The sequence below is a fragment of the Gekko japonicus genome, unplaced genomic scaffold (assembly GCF_001447785.1).
Source record: "Gekko japonicus isolate JY-2015 unplaced genomic scaffold, Gekko_japonicus_V1.1 scaffold630, whole genome shotgun sequence".
Lineage (NCBI taxonomy): Eukaryota > Metazoa > Chordata > Lepidosauria > Squamata > Gekkonidae > Gekko > Gekko japonicus.
In genome coordinates, this window is record NW_015162498.1 from 691,200 (window position 1) to 709,755 (window position 18,556).

General features: G+C 43.3%; 1 protein-coding gene across 1 annotated transcript in view; it reads right to left on the reverse strand.

Annotated features, from left to right (window-relative positions):
* The window catches only part of ITGA4 (integrin subunit alpha 4), a 75,217-nt gene that overhangs the window by 3,157 nt on the left and 53,504 nt on the right, over positions 1 to 18,556 (reverse strand). Inside the window, exons 17-26 of the mRNA XM_015406080.1 lie at positions 17,509 to 17,585; positions 12,150 to 12,300; positions 10,906 to 11,004; positions 9,491 to 9,570; positions 8,906 to 8,995; positions 7,423 to 7,513; positions 6,494 to 6,601; positions 5,237 to 5,353; positions 3,821 to 3,940; positions 3,415 to 3,513 (exon numbers count right to left, since the gene is read on the reverse strand). Of these exons, the coding sequence (XP_015261566.1) occupies positions 3,415 to 3,513; positions 3,821 to 3,940; positions 5,237 to 5,353; positions 6,494 to 6,601; positions 7,423 to 7,513; positions 8,906 to 8,995; positions 9,491 to 9,570; positions 10,906 to 11,004; positions 12,150 to 12,300; positions 17,509 to 17,585 (1,032 nt within the window). The remainder of the gene's footprint in view (positions 1 to 3,414; positions 3,514 to 3,820; positions 3,941 to 5,236; positions 5,354 to 6,493; positions 6,602 to 7,422; positions 7,514 to 8,905; positions 8,996 to 9,490; positions 9,571 to 10,905; positions 11,005 to 12,149; positions 12,301 to 17,508; positions 17,586 to 18,556) is intronic.

Below are 18,556 nucleotides of genomic sequence, written 5' to 3' on the forward strand. Positions count from 1 at the left end.
GCCTCAACAAAACAGGAGGAGCTTATATTTAGCAGCTTTAATAGCCTCCCATTCAAAACATTCAAAATCTATCTTTTCTACTTAAGGAAACCGAATACTTAACGGATTGCGAAAAAGTTGTTCATTATGGTTAGAATCCTTATACACAGAAAAAACGTCTAACATAAACAAATCCCAGATTTTATGCACCCATTGCGCTACCATAGGAATTGCTTTTTCCTTCCAAGATCTGGCTATGAGAATTTTTGCCGCAGTAAGCCACATAATGCATGCATCAGTTGGATTGGAAGGTGGGTATATCTGACTTGAGTACAATGCTCTTTCAAGTAATTGTGTTTACAATTGCTCACCGAGTCCATTCTTTCCTATCTAGAAATTAATCTATGTATAACAAGAATTATAAGGTAAAAATCCTATCAAACTTGGCAAACTCCATGGCACAATTTAGCTTTCAGCAAGGTACCCAGGATATCCATTCGATTCCTGTACATTTGTAATTAGAAGTTATTTTCTCATAGGGGCCTTAGAACCAGAGATGTATGGATCCAGCTGCGGACTCTGTATCTGATGCTGAAATGAAGCTTCTTCCACCACCCAATCAATGATTGATATTGTATGTTCCAACAATCTGTTTTCCCCAGACTGGATGTGTGACAATCACTGATAAAGATCAAAGTGGATCTGGTACTCATCACTGACCATGCTTTCCCTCTGTGTGAACCCTGATTTCCAGTCTATTCCCTCTTCCCTGCAAACAGTAGAAATTTACTCAAGATGGGTAGCTGTGTTAGTCTGTCGCTGTAGAAAAGAGCAAGAGTCCAGTAGCACCTTGAAGACCAACAACGTGAAGAAGTGAGCAGTGATTCACTGAAGCTCATACCCTGCCACAAATTTTGTTAGTCTTTAAGGTGCTACTGGACTCTTCCTCTTTTCTACTGCTGCTTACAGACAAATACAGCTAGGGCTCTTTTTGTAGCAGGAACTCCTTTGCATATTAGGCGACACACCCCTAATGTAGCCAATCCTCCAAGAGCTTACAGTAGCCCCTGTAAGAAGAGCTCTGTAAGCTCTTGGAGGATTGGCTACATTAGGGGTTGTACAGGATTAACCCACTCAGTCCAGGAATGCGAGGGAATCCTGCACTTTCAGCACATTAAACAATAAACCACGAGATAGTCTATACTCTCTCTGGTCTTCATAACAATTTGCCACCAGAATCTCTTTCCAAGAGTTCCCGCCTTTCCTAAGGGAAGAGATCCAACCCCTTAGTTGGCATCTGGGACATGACACATTACAGTCAGAGTGGTAGCTCTATGTGGTCAGCGTTAGACACAAGATTTAGCCTTCGAGTTCAGTTACACATCAGAAACAATTAGAAATAAGAAGAATCTTTATTCAGTACAAAGCATAGCAAACAGACGACTAGAGGTTACGAAATAACAAATTCTATGGCTATTTGCCCTAACTACACATTAAGCAGAAATATAGTTACCAATTGAATTGTCCATAGTCCAAGATAGTCCATGACATAACAGCACAAGTAGATACAAAGGGATTTTGAAGAGAAATCCCATCTTGCACAAGCATGTGGTCCAGTTCACAAAGCAGCTCTTTGTTTCCCAAAAGACAGCATTCCAGGTGCAATACAGCAGCAATGGCAGGAGGAGCGAAGAGAGAACTTTCTCCCATAGAGATCAAGGAATTATACCCCAATTCCAGTCATAATTAGCTGTGGCCATCAGCCAATAACGAGCGGACAGGGTGTGTGCCCAATTGATGGTTGCCATAGCTGTGTGTGGGTATTGGCTAAGAGTTTGGGGCCCCGCCTGCAGTCAGGTGACCCAAGCTCCAGCTTTCTTCATGGTGTACGTAACATGTTCCATGTAAGCTAGGAGCCTTCAAGTCTGGTTCATAGCTTAGAGGTGTTAAGGAATGTGTGGTTATATGGCATGGCTATTAAAGCTCGGCCATTTGGTCTCACCATTTGGCTTGTAACAGGAAATAAAGACACAGCATGTCTTCAGAATGTCATCACAGAAGAAGGCATGTGAATTTAGAAAGCAATGCTTCTATACACTCTCCCCCTAAAGATGGAAATTCGGTGTAGATACCTCAATTTTCATCTAACCTACTCCTCAGGGACATGCATACATGTGAGGGTACAACTAAGTAAAACAAACAGAGTCAGTATACACTTACAGAATACATCATTACATAAGGAATACAGCGAATAATGCACAGCAAAAAACCCCACAATTTCTCTTCATGAAGCTTCCATTTTCGCTTCAGGCACAACTTACAAAGACATTTCAAGGCACAGTTCAGGTTACAGAAAACAAGCAATCAGGTTAGACTATTCAAGTAACAGTGTATGTTTGGTCTACATCACAGTAAATTCTAGACAATGCATCTGCAATCAAATCCTTTACTATGAGAAACATTTTGGCTTTCTCCAGGCCTCACAAGAGGTCACAGCAGCTGTCGCAGAGACAACTGAAAAGGGTCTGGAGTGTATTGAGGGATTCAGCACCCCGACCAGCTACCGTGGCAGGGCTGGTCAATCTCAGGTATGTCATCCCATACACCCCCACATAAATCAACAGATGGTACCGTCATGAGATCCACTCCTGGTACAGTCAAGCAAGGCGAAGCTTGCACACTAACAGTAAGAGACTTATATGCCAATTTGTCCCTATTAGGACTTTGGCATCACACAAAGCCTCCACAACACACATCAACTTTAGCCAGCAATTCTCAAGAGTTAGATCAGCTCTTTGGCTTCTAAAAACTGCTCATCTCCCTTGCACTCGGAGACAACCTCAGAAAAATCATTGCCCTCTCTCCCTCTCTGCCGATGACGCTGTTAGGGAAGGCGGGTCAAGGGCCTCAGGACCTTGGTCGGCCGACCAGCGTAGAGCTGCTCGTGACAAGCCTGACTTATCTATGATCGTTAGCAGATACTTCTTTCCAATTTTCCCTGGATAAGGTAGAGGGCCTATGACATTCACACCCCACTTAGCAAAAACTTCCTCTGGAAGGGCTGGGGTTTGTAGAGGAGCCCTTGGGTTATCCCTTTCATACCCCTCATATTGACATATGGCACAGGATTGCGCGAACCTTTTTACAGCATCATGTACCTCAGGCCAGTAAAAATTCCTAGAGTTTTTCTCTAAGGTCTTTTTTTCCTCCCAAAATGACCAGCAAACACGTCTTCATGTTACTACAGGGGTGTGTCGGCTAATATGCAAAGGAGTTCCTGCTACAAAAAGGAGCCCTAAACTGTTCTGTTACAACAGATTACCAAAACCTGCTATTGACTAGCTGTGGCCATCTGATGCAGAACTGCCTGACAGGTTAAAGGACTACTTCTCAGCGCTATCATTTTCTATTTAATCATAGTTTAAGAATACTTACATATGCAGTTTGTTTGTCCTTGTGTAGTTCAATAACTTTAGGACTGTGATCTGATGAAACTTTCCCTCTCACCTCAAATTTAAGCACTGAAGCGGCATCCTGTTTTTGAAAGATATGTCACAATACTTAAAAACAAATGCTGCAAGACAGATCAGAAGAAAGATACCTTGGAAAGTAAAATGGAAGTTATAAGTTCATGCAAGCGAAAGTTGGGGATCTCACAGGGCACAAGCCAACCACTTTTAAGCACTTTGGGACCCAATGATTTCTGCTAGTTAAACATGCACTCCAATCTCTGCAGATGAGATCAGTGAAACTTGAAAAAAAATGGATAGGATCTGGGCAAGGATCCTGATTCTCAGATATGTGCACTTATAAACCTCAGTATGATCAAAGTGTCCCTTACCTCTCGTAACAGTGATGGGGTGGCTTCCAGATAGATCTGCACAGTAGCTTCTTTCCCACTTTCCAGGTCTCCAAAGTTGCAATGTATTTGCAAACACAACGGGTCATCTTTCATACAGTACTGAAGAGAGAAAGTATCAGATACTGCTATGAATATTCATTAACTTTTTTACTGTTCTCATGCAGGAGTCCTGACAGCCAGTTTGGTGTAGTGGTTAAGAGCGGTAGACTCTCATCTGGAGCTATTATTATAATAGAATTATTCCTATTTGTTTGTTTATTTACTTAGAATATTCATGTTAAATAGTGGGTTCCATGTCTAGTAATCAGCTCAACTTTATTTGTGATTTCAGCAACAGCAAGATAAGACTCCAGAGCCTCAGCTCTGTTAAACAGCATGCAATTGCCACACCCAAACACACCCCACTCCCAGTGATGGGCTATTTATATAACATTACTACTAAACTGGTTACTTTCAGAATCCTGGCAGGCTATTGTTCTTGTGCTTCAAGCTCAGCCAGTCTCTGGGGTGATTCAATCAGGAATGATTGAATCCCAATACCTAACACTTTCTTAAAGCTAGAACCCAGACCACTAGTCCCTTAGGTTCTTTCCCAACAGGTGAACAGGTGAGGCTTCTTCTGTGGAGTCTGCTTAAGGGTTTGATTCCCCACTCCTCCACATGCAGCTGCTGGGTGACCTTGGGCAAGCCACAGCTCTCTCAGAGCTGTTTCTCTCAGAGCTCTCTCAGCCCCACCTACCTCACAGGGTGTCTGTTGAGGGAAGAGGAAAGGAAGGAGATTGTAAACCACTCTGAGACTCCAAGTGAAGGGTATAAACCCAATCTCTTATTATTATTATTATGGTTGGTCATGGAAAAACCACCATGTTTCCAAGACCAAATGGATTAAATTCCAAGACATAGTCTGGTTTAGTCGCATGTTCGTTTTCTACTAACATTTATTCAGGGAAAACAATAAACTAAATCTCACATACATTGTTGTGCTGCTACCCTCTATCAGTGCACTCAGTACATTTGAATCTGCACTGGATTCTTGAATTTAATTCACACATCTGTGGAAATTCCATGCTCCAACCTCACCAAAGACAAGCCTAGTTTCAGCCAAGTTCCTTGCAAAAGCTCCCCAGTAGTACCCCACCCAACCTGCCCTGTGTGGTTAACTCTTCCTTCCCACGCCACCCATCTCCTGTCCCATCCTGTGCCTTTCCCAAGGCTTCTCTGATTCATAAGGGACGCTTTTGAGAAAGCACAGCAAGCTGCCGAAAAGCGGGGACAGCAGAAATCTATTCCACATGCAGAGCTGAATTCATGGTTCTCTGGACCCAAGCCTACATATAAAACTGGGTATTTTTAGCAGTTCCCAAAACAAATGATCAAATACATCAGAGGAATTACCAATAGCCTCTTGTCGGGCTTTGTAAGGAAGGTGATCATATCCTGCAGGATGTTCTCATTTGTCTCTGGCAAGATGCATACTCTGACATTTCTGTAGATACATTTTCCAGCTGTAGTCTAAAAATGAGCAAGAGCACAATTAGTATTCTAAATCCAAAGGCAATAAAATGGCGAGCTCTACCTTTGTGAGCAGCCTTTTACTTAGAAATATGCCACCCACAGCAGCAACTAACGGAAGCATTTCATTTCATACACAGCATACTGAATTCGGTTCAAGGTGCTGGTTCTTACCTATAAAGCCCTATATGGTCAGGGGCCTACATACCTGAGGGACCGCCTTTCCCCACATGTTCCCCAGACAGCACTACGATAGGGGTCCCAAAACTGTTTGGCCCTTCCAGGCCTCAAGGAAGCCAGGCTGGCTGTGACGAGGGCCAGGGCCTTCTCTGTGGTGGCTCCATACTGGTAGAATGAGCTCCCGGAGGACGTCAGGGCCCTAAGGGACCTTTTACAGTTCCGCAGGGCCTGCAAGACGGAGCTCTTCCACCAGGCTTTCGATTAGGGAGCCGCACCACCTAGAGCGAGGCCCTGGCCCCCAACACTAACATCAACATCAACCCATCAACAGCCTGACGCAACCCAGACCAGCTGTCGGCATATTGTGATGGCTGCAAACATCGGCCATCGTTATGTTAGTTGTATTAGCACTTTATAATTTACTATATTTGGGATTGCATTGCAATTTTATCAATCTTCCTTTTATACAGTTTGTAAGCCGCCCTGAAACTGCTTTGCAGGGAGGGCAGAGTATAAGTCAAATAAATAATAATAATAATAATTGGGCTAGGCTATTAAATTCCCAAAGGCTGGCCAAAATTTAAAAGAGAAGAAAAAGCCTTGTAGCCAGAAATTTTGGGTTGGTGGGGCATGGGGGAAATTTTGTGGAGCAGCGGGGGAGGGGAGGGAGGGAGCGGGGCAGCCAGACGCCTTCCCTGAACTCCAGGTGGTGATTTTGCCACTTGGAGATCAGGCGTGGGCAGCCCCCCCGCTAGAAAAACAGCAGCCGCCCCCCTCCCTCTCCTCCTGCAAGATTTAAAGGGCCCGCTGATCAGCTGGGGGGGGCTTTAAATCTTGGAGGAGGGGAGGGAGAGGGGCGGCTGCAAGATTTAAAGGACCCTCCAGCTGATTAGACTGTAGCTCTACGACAGTGATATCCCTCTTGCATCTCTATATGAAACACAGACAAACTGGTCATACCTGAGCGCCTAAAATGTTGAAGAGCCGGTTGTCTTTTGGTGCAATAGAATTGGGTATCTGTATCTTCAGGTCCACATCGGGAGCTAGACTTAGGCCAGGATTGCTGACCTTAGAAGTAAAACAGGCCACAGTAAGGAGAAACAGAATAGGAAAATTCAAATAAGTAAATCGATATTGTGAAGGGTCACAAGCAGCGTTCCCTCTAAGCTGGGTTAGTGTGAGCTAGCTCACAGTTTTTTAGCCTCCGGCTCACACATCTTTGTCTTAGCTCAGGAAGGATGGGGCTCCAGAGCAAACTGATTTATGCAGCAGCCAAATCGCTCGCTCACAACTTTAATGCCAAGAGCTCACAAAGTAGAATTTTTGCTCACAAGACTCCACAGCTTAGAGGGAGCACTGGGCACAAGCCCATCAGGAATATGCGAAAATATATAAAACATAAATAGCTTGCAGTCAGTGGTTGGATTCTCAGTTGCCATCCATTCTTGACTGTTCTTTTCCCCCCCGTTACACAAATTCACAGCTCAGAAAGACTTGGAAACATTTTTGTTCCTTCATTTTGATCACCCTCTTGTACTCGTTGACAACACAACTACATGGTGTTTTTAAGACTTAAAAAAACTACACTGTCTTCACTGAACGACCGAAAACAACTTGTGTGAGCAGGTAACTTTTCATCTAGGAAAATACTGTGGAAATTATGTTCCAAGACTTTTTGAAGGAGATAACGACAGAGAGTTTCACTGGCCAGAATGTGTATCAATACTGACGGCCATTGGATTAGCTTCCCGATAAAGAAATGCATTTCCATATGAAGTATCAAAGTGAGGAGCAACGATTTCCCCCATGCCAAGTTCAATTTTGGTTTATAATTCACTTCTCAAAGTCAGTGGACACCGAAAATGGTTTCTCTGGCAAACCACACTTACATGGAAAGTAAAGTTGATTGTTTCCTTCATGCAAGTAATGGCTACATTCTCTTCACTAGGTCCATAAACAAACGACATTGGTGATACAAGCCTAAAAATGGAGTGTTCCAAAAGGACAGAAAATACAGCTTTATACTCCTTGTACGACAATACACGCACATTTAGCTTTTTTAGCTTCAAGTGGTAGCCTTTCCTATGCCATTCTAAAATCTGAATATTTGATGTTACATTTCAATAGAAATAAAGGTGACCCTACAACAGCCTGGTCTTACAACAGAAGCCCATGTGAGGCACAATTAACACAATTTGCCTCTCCTGTCTTTTAAAAAAACCCTCTGAACCCTCCTTCCTTATACTTATTTGCAGGGGTCATTTCCTGCAGGAGCGCACAGGAGCGCACAGGAGCGGAGCTCCGGCACTAAAGAGCCCAGGGGGCGGGCACATGCAACAAGCCCCACCCCCTGCTCCCAGCAGCCCTCAGTCAGAGCAAGAAGCAGCCAGGTAAGTTGTAGAGCTCCCCTCGGTCCAAAACAGTCCAGTGGCACCTTTAAGACCAAATTTTATTCAGGTACAAGCTCTCCCTCCTCTGCAAGGAGAGATCTGCATTTTCTCTCCCCCCACCCCAATAGCTAGCAATCCAAAACAGTCCAGTGCAGCCTGAGTGGTGGGTGTTGCCTTCTGACACACTTCTGGTGATGTCAGGGGGTGTGGCTTATGCAAATAAGTTATGCTAATGAGTTATGCTAATGAGCTCCTGTACCTCTTTTTCTACTAAATGACCCCTGCTTATTTGTAGGTTCAACTGTGCACTATTCCCCATACCTTTCTGACAAATACCATTATCCCAGTCTCCCAAACGGCCCCTGCTGACACTCCTGGCTCCAAACTTCTCTGGAATTCAGGCTCAAGCTCGGAGTTAGCTTTGCATCAGGCCACTTCGCCACCGGAGCATCTCCCTCTCCTTCCTGGTAGAAAATGTAACTTGCAGCAGCAGCAATTTAGAAGAACTGCTGCTCAGCTCATCAGGAGAGGGGAGCTGCATTGTGAGCAAAGCCCCAGGCAAATGTAGCTACTCGTAATAAGGTTTTGGAAGCCCTGGGAAACTGCAATTCCCGGAAATATGGAGTCCATAATAAGTATCCAGAAGCCCTCCATAATCACGTTTCCCAGGGATTCTGACACCTCATCAAGGATGCAGAATTACCAGCCCTTCTGAGGACCGGGCAGTGCGGGGGGAGGAGCTGGAGGCGTCAGGCTTTGTCATGCCACTGATTACATCACCACGACCACAAGGAAAGCTGGAGGCTAAATTGAACATAAGGCTAATTTGAGTCCAGTCTGAATCAAGCCCCAATCCCATGTTTTAGGTGAGCCGGTTGGAGCCAGGGGTACCTCCGTAACAGAGATCCATACATTGTTGCTGTTGCTTTTTTTCAGTCCATGTAACAGTTTACATTCATTTGAAAATTCGGCATCCGCTCACCCATGAGCATTCAGCTCCACCTCATACTTCTGAGGCAAAGTTAAAGTTAGCCTGTTATCCAACAGTATGTCCTCGTCTTCTTCGTTTTCACTAAGGAAGGAAGGAAACATTACAAATTTACTCCTGTATTCAATACAGATAGGGTTTTTTTGTTAGTCAATCATTCCTGAACTGTACGTTTGGTATTAACATCTGGTATGTTCCAGCCAAAGCACCTTCAGTTCCCTCTGATATAGGGGAAAAAACCCTATTATGGTCATACCCATGTTTTCGTTTAGTTTCATGCATCATCAGTTCTTTTTCCAACTCCCCACTCTTGATTTTAAAGGTAGGGACAATATTAGTCAGTGTTCCCTCTAAGCTGAGTTAGTGTGAGCTAGCTCACCGTTTTTTAGCCTCCGGCTCACACATTTTTGTCTTGGCTCAGGAAGGATGGCTCCAGAGCAAACTAATTCATGCAGGAGCCAAATTGCCCACTCACAACTTTAATGCTGGTAGCTCACAAAGTAGAATTTTTGCTCACAAGACTCCGCAGCTTAGAGGGAGCACTGTCTACGACGGCAATCTGCATCAAACAACATTTACCAGGTTGCATTAATGCTGATGATGAGGTCATCTCCTGCCCTCGTAAGCGAGCTTGCATCCAGCAGAAAACTAAAATCCAGCTGTGGAATGAACACAACAATTAATTAACTTTATTTACAGCTCTTTTTTCTCACTGGGATTCACAGGCAGATTACAAAATATGGAAAACAATTCTGTATCTATAAAATGTCCAACAAGCAATGCAATAGGACTAGGATTACATCACTGCAGGGACAGTTCAACAATGACCAAAAAATGGTCAAAGTCAGGGCTATTTTTGGGCAGAAACGCACATTCAACAATAACTAAAAATGGTCAAAGTTATGACATACAATAATGAAAAACAAGGTTATAAACATTTCTCTGTTTTGCATATTCTGTGGAATGAGAAACTATGGGGACCCTCTTGGCCTGCTCAAGTATTTGAGTAGGCAAGTTGCCAATATTACTCATTTGGAGGGTGGCACCTTCAGAAGTTTGCACTATATACCGCTTTTCTAACCCATTTAGTTATCAGTCTAATCTGTTGAAGGAAGTACTATTGAGCCTAATGGGATTTACTTTTGAGTGACTTCTTAATAATGTAAACAAATATGGAAAACAATCCCAGCAAATCCTATACATGCTGGCATCCTTGTCACTAAAGAACACATCATTTTGCCACTATCAATTTCAGTGGGTGTGGCCTATTATGCTAATGAGTTCCTGCTGGGCTTTTTCTACAAAAAGAACCCTGTTCAAAGTTATGACATACCATAATGAAAAACAGAGTTATAAACATTTCTCTGTTTTGCATATTCTGTGGAATGATAAACTATGGGGGCCCTCTTGGCCTGCTCAAGTAGGCTGTTCCACAAGGTAAGAGCCCCCACAGAGAACGCATCTGAGTAGGCAAGTTGCCGATATTACTCATTTGGAGGGTGGCACCTTTGGAAGTTTGTACTATATACCGCTTTTCTAACCCATTTAGTTATCAGTTTAATCTGTTGAAGGAAGTACTATTGAGCCTAATGGGATTTACTTTTGAGTGACTTCTTAATAATGTAAACAAATATGGAAAACAATCCCAGAAAATCCTATACATGCTGGCATCCTTGTCACTGAAGAGCACATTATTTTGCCACTATCAATTTCAGCCTCAGTTTTTAATTCCTCCTAAAACTGTTGTTGCTAGAATGAGGGGAGCATTACAAAGAATGTGCTGAGCCAGAGAGAAGTAATATCACAGATCTTAGTTGTACGGCTACTTGTTAATCATGCAAAAGAAGAAAGAGGAGAAAAAAACTTTTATGCTAAAAGAACACACATGAAGCTACTCATCACATTAGACTACAGGTGCACTCCTGGACATGAGCGAAGCTTAGAATGACAAGCGAAGAAATTTATTTTTAAAAGGAAAGAGCTCTTCATTTTACCTTTGACAGGTGATCTACATATAAATACCCGACACTGCAGTCAAGTCTCACGGCATGCGTTTCCTTTTCTGAGACTTCACAAAGTATCTGTTTTTCTTCCTAGGGCAATAAAGGAACAATTATCTGAAGTAACTGACAGAAGGAAAAAAGGGGACATTTAGCAACTGTAAACTTATTTTTTAAACCATATTTATATATGTGAATGAGAAAATTTGCCACTTCTAGTTGACTCTGGATGCAGTGTTCTTTAGGCTTTCTTCGCGTGATCCCTGCTTCCTTCCACCTGTTCTCCTTTATGTAAAGGTTCCCTTGCTCGAAAGCCAGTCGAATCCGACACTGGGGTTGCGGTGCTCATCTCCGTTTCAAAGCCGAAGAGCCAGTGCTGACCAAAGACGTTTCCGTGGTCTTGTGGTCGGCATGACTAAACACCAAGGCGCACGGAACGCTGTTATGAGTCCTTTATGTTATGAGTCCTTTATAAAGTACCTTTATGAGTTGGTACTTATTTACATTATGAAGTATGACCTCTGTACTTCCCCAGCCTTTCTGAGCCTGTGGGCACCTTTGGAATTCTGACACAGGATGGTGGGTGCAGCCACAAAATGGCAGCCGCAGTAGGCAAAACCAACCATAAAATGTCAGAAAGTGAGGCTATGTGTAACTCTAATAGTAGACTTCGGTATTTCAGACAGAAGTTCTGTGTTAGGATACCTTTGAAAATGAATATATTGTTTAAAGTTCATGGATTGTGTCCATCTTTTGCAAATTATGCCATGGGTGAGGACACTGAGGTGGGCCACAGAACCCCACTTGGTGGGTTGTGTGAGATCTTGTAGAGCCATCATTTTATTTTGGAAAGACTTGCTCCTCATATATAGAGCAAAAGCATCACCATCTTCTCTCTATGCACAATAAAAGGAGCAGTGGAATAGCAGAGTGAGGTCAGTGAGCAGAGGACATGGTCTTTTTTAAGCACAGGGAGGGCTCCTCTACCTCCTGTCATATAAGTATGTGATGTTACTTCCTGTCATGTGCTTGCAACGGCATGTGTATCATGCTGCCATTGGGAGGTTAAAGGCGAGTCCTGTAACAAGCTGAAGACCACTGGTTTAAACCAATTGCATTAAGTTGCCGATGACGCACCACTTTTTCCCTGGAAGTTGAATACTGTCACCCTTCAATTAAAAAAAAATCTAGATTAAGTTTGTGGAGGGGAGAAAAAAAATATACACTCAGATTCTTACCAGCTCTAGAATTTTGATGAAATAAAGACCTTTAGGGAGCTGGATGTGGAGGGCAGTTTGATAGGCATCATCACCAGCATTGTACAAGGTGACGTTTAACATCAATGTTTTCATACTTCCAACTGCAAGATAGGATTTCTTTTCATGTGTCCTGTGTAAAATGAACATATGTTAATTTAATTGTGGTATTTGTAAAAATGCAAGTGTCCAGTAATAGACAGCTCAGTTTCTCTCTAATCTCAGGGCAGTAAATACCCTGGGAGAGCTACAATTTGCTCCCAGGCTGAATATAAGAAAAAACAACCCCTCATGAAACAATTCGGCAGCATAAAATGATCCTTGGTCTGCTCTCCTTTGGGAGTTAAGAAACCATCTCCTCTGTTTTTCAGGAGGAGAAAATAAAATTACTTTTTCTTTTTTGCAGTCTTCAACATTTCTTGACTTTATGATGGTGTGCATGCAAGCACTTGGTAAAGTGGTCACCACCCAAGCTCATATGAATGATCAGACTACCCCAGGTGGGCCCTCTCAGTTGTCTCTGTATCTTACCAAGTGGTAAGGAGGCCATCACGACACATCAGATGCAAACACAGAATCATAGAATCACAGAGTTGAAAGGGGCCATATAGTAGTAGTAGAATGGTTGTCTATATCTATTCCCTTAGACCAAGCAAAGAACTACAAAATTTTGGGATAAACGCTCTCATCTCCAATATGGCTTGGTCATCTATAACATCCCACAAAGAGTCATGTTGGATTTTGCCATGCATCCAGTGCACATGTGTGGAAATATTGTCATCTGTGTGAGCTATTGTCCTGCCAAAGAATAAATAGATTTTACCACTCCCCTTCAGGAATGTAATTCGCACACTGTGGAGTACACAAGTTGGGTCCAAGGTACCCATGCTACTTACTACGTTAACAGTCAAATATGAGTTTCAGATTTTCCTCAGTTCCTGTTGCACACAGTGCCCAATTTGGATAATGACTGTGGCACATATGGAGAAGGGTCTTTGGCCTCCCCCCCACACACTCACATACACCCTTTTCCTGACTCAAAATGGTCCTATGGGGCATTATTTGACCTGTTGGGGCAAGTCACTAGTGTACAGGGAGCCAGTTTGGTGTAGTGGTTAATTGCGTGAACTCTAATCTGGGAGAACTGGGTTTGATTGCTTGGATGACCTTGGGCAAGCCATAGTTCTGTCAGAGGTGTCCTTGAAAGGGCAGTTTCTCTCAGAGGTCTCTCAGCCCCACCTACCTCACATGGTGTCTGCTGTGGGGAGGGGAAGGGAAAAGAGTTTGTAAGCCACTGAGACTTCGAATGAAGGGTGGGGTATAAATCCAATCTCTTCTTCTTCTTCTCTACATACATGTGGCTTCCCTTGAATTAGGAAACCTGCACAGGGGGATTGGGGAGAACCTGAAACTCACATGTGATTGTGACCCCAGGCCCAACCTTTGTAATCTGTAATGTATGAATTTGCCTTTAGTGTGGTAACACTCCCCTCATCACTTAGCAGGACTCCTTGGGTAACCAGAGTACCATTTGGTTACGTACACAGCACAGTAAATTGCAATTTTGTAAGCAATCTCTGTAACCATCCTCTCTCTGCCCAAATTTTCAGTCTCCTGATCTTCATCCCGCTCTTCGAGCATTTCCACTGCAGTATCTATGTTTGGCTGGGAAACCTGGGTAAAAATTGTTTCCTTTGTCTATCCCTGTCATTTTAAAATGCTACTAAAGCATACCACTGTTTAATGATGGCTTTCATGTCACCTTGCACAAGCTAACTCTTGCATTTCATTTACAGCCAAGGTTAATATACAACAGGACCCGTGCACATGAATGAGCATGTCTATCTTATGTTCCACCCAGTGTTCTCTAATCAAGTTAACAAGCAAAGGTACCTAAGAGGATTCAAAAGTAAACTTCAGTTTGACATTAAAGTTTAATTAAGACTTGCAGAAGAGCTGCCTGGAAATAGACATTTATCAAATATTCTGGCTTGAGACCAACACATTAGTCACTGAACACCTTGGGGAGAAAAGTTGGCACTTAGACAGGCAACAGAAGGTAAAAAGCACCGCATAAGCAGCTCAGTCCCAAATTAAAGAGAGAAACACAAGCGTTAACATTTCAGTAGCTGGATCTCAAATTTATGCCAAACGTCTTGAAGTTCTTTTTTCACATATAAATATAATTGGTGTTCTCTTTCCGGTTGTATATTTTGCTTTGTTCACATAAAACAAAAAAAGGTGGCCTCAAAGTGACGTGTGCATATGCATATCATAAAATCACAAGGTACATATTTGAGAGTGTGAGAACCAAGTGTGAGAACCGGTAATTTATGGCTCATTGTTATTCACTAATCAAATACAGAATATCCATCTGAAATATATACAGCCGGTAACAACCTAAACTATTGGATTAGAATATGCTAAGGCAAATGAATAGGTGGGTATACAACTGCAAAGTCGTAACAGCCACCACCTAATTTTATTAATTTATTACAAACATGTAGGCCTACTTTGCTTTTGCTTTTTTTTAAATGGATCCTATGCTTCTGTTTTGCGAATGGTGGCAGTTTCCACCAGCACAAGGAGAATTCTGGATGGGTAGCCATGTGAGTCTGTCTGTAGCAACAGAAAAGAGCAAGAGTCCAGTAGCACCTGAAAGGCCAACAAAATTTGTGGCAGGGGATGAGCTAGAAGTGAGTGATTGCTCACTTCTTCAGATACCAGGTATCTGAACAAGTGAGCAGTGAAGGGCTGTCATATAGAGGATGGTACGGAGTTGTTTTCTGTTGCCCCAGAAGGCTGGACCAGAACCAACGGGTTGAAATTAAAACGGAAGAGTTTTCGGCTAAACATTAGGGAGAACTTCCTGATAGTTAGAGTGGTTCCTCAGTGGAACAGGCTTCCTCAGGAGGTGGTGGGCTCTCCTCCTTTGGAGGTTTTCCAACAGAGGTTAGATGGCCATCTGACAGCCATGCTGATTCTGTGAACTTAGGCAGATCACGAGGGGCAGGAAGGGTTGCATCTGTGCTTAGTTCTTGTGGCCCTTTCTTACATGCCCAGAGACATGCCAATTGCCACTTTGGGGTCAGGAAGCAATTTTTCTCCAGGCCAGTTTGGCCAGGGATCCTGGAGGTTTTTTGCAATCTTCTGGGTGTGGAACACAGATCCACTGGATGTGTGGTGGTGGGGGAGGTATTTGTGGATTTCCTGCATTGTGCAGGGGGTTGGACTAGATGACCTTGGCCCATCTTGGAATGGATGGAGCACACAGACCTATGGGCTGCAGGCTTGTCCCTGCACACAGCTCCCATTGAAAGGAGCAGGCTGAAGAGGTGTGTGGCATTCAGTGACCCTCTCTTGGCCCAGAAGAACGGAAGGAAAAGTGTTTGGGGAAAGGAGGGAAATGGGTGGAAGCAGCATGGTTTGGGAAATATTCTGCTCCCCTCCAGTGTTCCCTCTAAGCTGAGTTTGTGTGAGCTAGCTAGCTCACAGTTTTTTAGCCTCCGGCTCACACATTTTTGTATTCCCTCAGGAAGGATGGCTCCAGAGCAAACTAATTTATTCAGTAGCCAAATTGCTCGCTCACAACTTAAATGCCAGTAGCTCACAAAGTAGAATTTTTGCTCACAAGACTCCACCGCTTAGAGGGAACATTGCTCCCCTCACGTACTGACCATTTTCACTCTGAAAACCTCCTCACACGTTTCACTTTATGTCCGACTCAGACAGGCTGAGATTTAAGCGGACGGGAGCACAGCCCTGATATCCGGCACAGACCCAAGCAAGCCAATCAACGACCGTAGATGTGATGCCTGTAATATCTGACCACGCCCTCCAACCCAGAAACTTCACCCTAACCCTAAGAACACGGGAAAGTCAGAGAAGATCCTCAGCTCTGACAGACAAACATATTTTATTGTGTTTCATGACCCTTTCCTGCTTCAGACCGAACATAAAATTCCACAGGAAAAGAAAGGAGTGATTTCTGCGGATTTACTACACCCACCGCAGACTTTCATTCCGTTCTCCTGCTGTCCCCTACATTCCTCCGCACCAGAAGAGATCCATTCTGTATGTGGAAATGACCAGTGGACCCAAGACAGTATTACTAGCGCCAGCATAGGTCGGTTGCTTACGGGAGTCGTTCTTTTCTCTTACGAAACGAGTTTTAAAATGTGATTTTATAGTATTTTAACTCAGTCTCACGGTATGTATTTTATTGCAAGCAATGTGTTAGCCTCTTGTAATGGCCATTGGCCCTATGCAATAAAACTGAACTGAACTATATTTTAAAAAACCCCACATACAACTCCATGTTCTATGGTATTAATGGTATTAAATTTAATGGTGTTAAATTAGAGTCACTGAATCTTAGAAAAACGGAGGGATTCTGAAACACGTATGCTGATCATCAAAAATGTAGGGCTGGATCCAGACTAGATTTTTCATTGGTACGATAGCCTCCCTCCTCCCACTGCAGATGACCACGAAATTCTGCTCCAAACATTTTGTGATTCGTGTATCTCAACCATAATGGAAGCCATTTTGTCATGATGCTCACTACCTGTTCCCAAAGCTCCAAGCACGCCCACAGGATCAACAAAGTTCGGAGTCCCCTGGGCCATAGCTATGGTGGTGCTATTCGGGGCTCCGCCCCCCCTTAAAGGGACAGCTCCACAAGATTTCCTTCCAAAAATGCTTTTTAAGTCAAAATTGTTTTAAAAGGTGCACGCTCCCTGGCCACACTGCAGCCAGCCGCATGACAAACAGACCCAAGAATCACTTTTTTAAAAGACGTGAGTGAGAATCACCTTCCCCTACAAGCAGAAACTGCAGCACTGCTGCTCTCTCTGCCGTTTTAGAAGGTGTTTTTTTTTTAATTAAAGAGGTGAGAATCACCTTCCCCTGACAAGACCCACCCCAGCTTTTCCTTTTCCCATGTCCCCTGGCTCTTCCTTTTAGAAGCCTTTTTAAAAGACCCAGCAAGCACGTCTTGGCTCAGCAACCCCGGCAACTTGTTCCTTCCTTGTTATTTTTATTCAAAAAATAATGGCAATTAATGGCAGCCCCACCAGGAAAAAAAAGTTGCCCCATAAGCCACAAGATCCTGGCTATGGGCCTGGGGGGCCCTGATGCAACTGCTTAGGATTGCTCTGGTGGCATATCTTTATTACACTTTTTAAACAACATCTTCTTCGGTAACCTTTGTTCCACTAGAAACGCATCCAATTCAATCTGTTTTGAAGGTTACCGGTAATCTATGTGTGTTAATGCATACTCTGATAAAGGGGAAAAATTATCTGCCCTTTTCATCAGAAACCAGGCATATGACACTTACTTTGGAAGTCCAATATTTCCAGAAACGCGCAAGTCAGCAGAACAGTTTTCTTGAGAGCAAAATCTTGCAAAAGCAAACTGAAAGAACAAAAATAAATTATCCATGTTTAAATACAATACAATACAAGGGGTTGGATCCAACAGCTCCCTTCGACTAAGTGAAGCACCTTCCCTCTGCCAGAGCAAGACTTCTCGTACCAGAAGGCTCCTCACTTAACGGCAGAGAGTCATTAGACCCAATTCTCTGAAGCAACTTCTTTCACTATGAAGTTCACAACCCTTCATTCAAATCATGTATCTTGATCCGCTCTCGGCCTGCATTCACGTGCAATGGCAAATGACTTTCTTTCCCTCCCTGCTTCCTGGAAATCGCTTTTCCATCCCTAGCAAACCGCAATGCAAACACAAAAGTAACGTGATACCTTTTATCAAGACCAAACAAGATTTTTTTTTGCTATCAAGTCACAACCAACTTATGGTGACCCCCGTAGGGTTTCCAAGGTAAGAGACATTCAAAGGTTGTTTGCCAGAGCCTGCCTCTGCATAGCAACCCTACCTCTGCGTAGCAACCCTGGGCTTCCTTGGTGGTAGTTTCTGAGATCTGATGAGATTGGGCTGTCCTGGGCTACCCAGGTCAGGGCACCAAATGAGATAACCTAGCACAGCGTGGTCGGGAGAGATGCCACAGGCCATGATCTTAAGGCCTCACCCTGTAAGCATCCTGTATCGGTAAGAGGTTTGCTGCTTTATCCAAATTGCACCAAAAACAAGTGAGATGCACTGTAAAAAATCAACAGTGAAAAACAACAAACCAAGCAAGGTAACACTCAAATCAACTGTAATGAATTAATTATTCAAAAACTTTATATATTTTTCATATATCAAATATGCCAATTATCAAAATACTCTCAACTATAAATATATAAACCATAACATACATTAACAATGTAAAAGGGGTAAAAGACCCAGCTGAGCTCTGAGCAGGAACAGGAGCAGGAGACAGAAGGGTGAGTATTTAAGAAAGCTCCTTGACAGAGGCACGAGCCTCT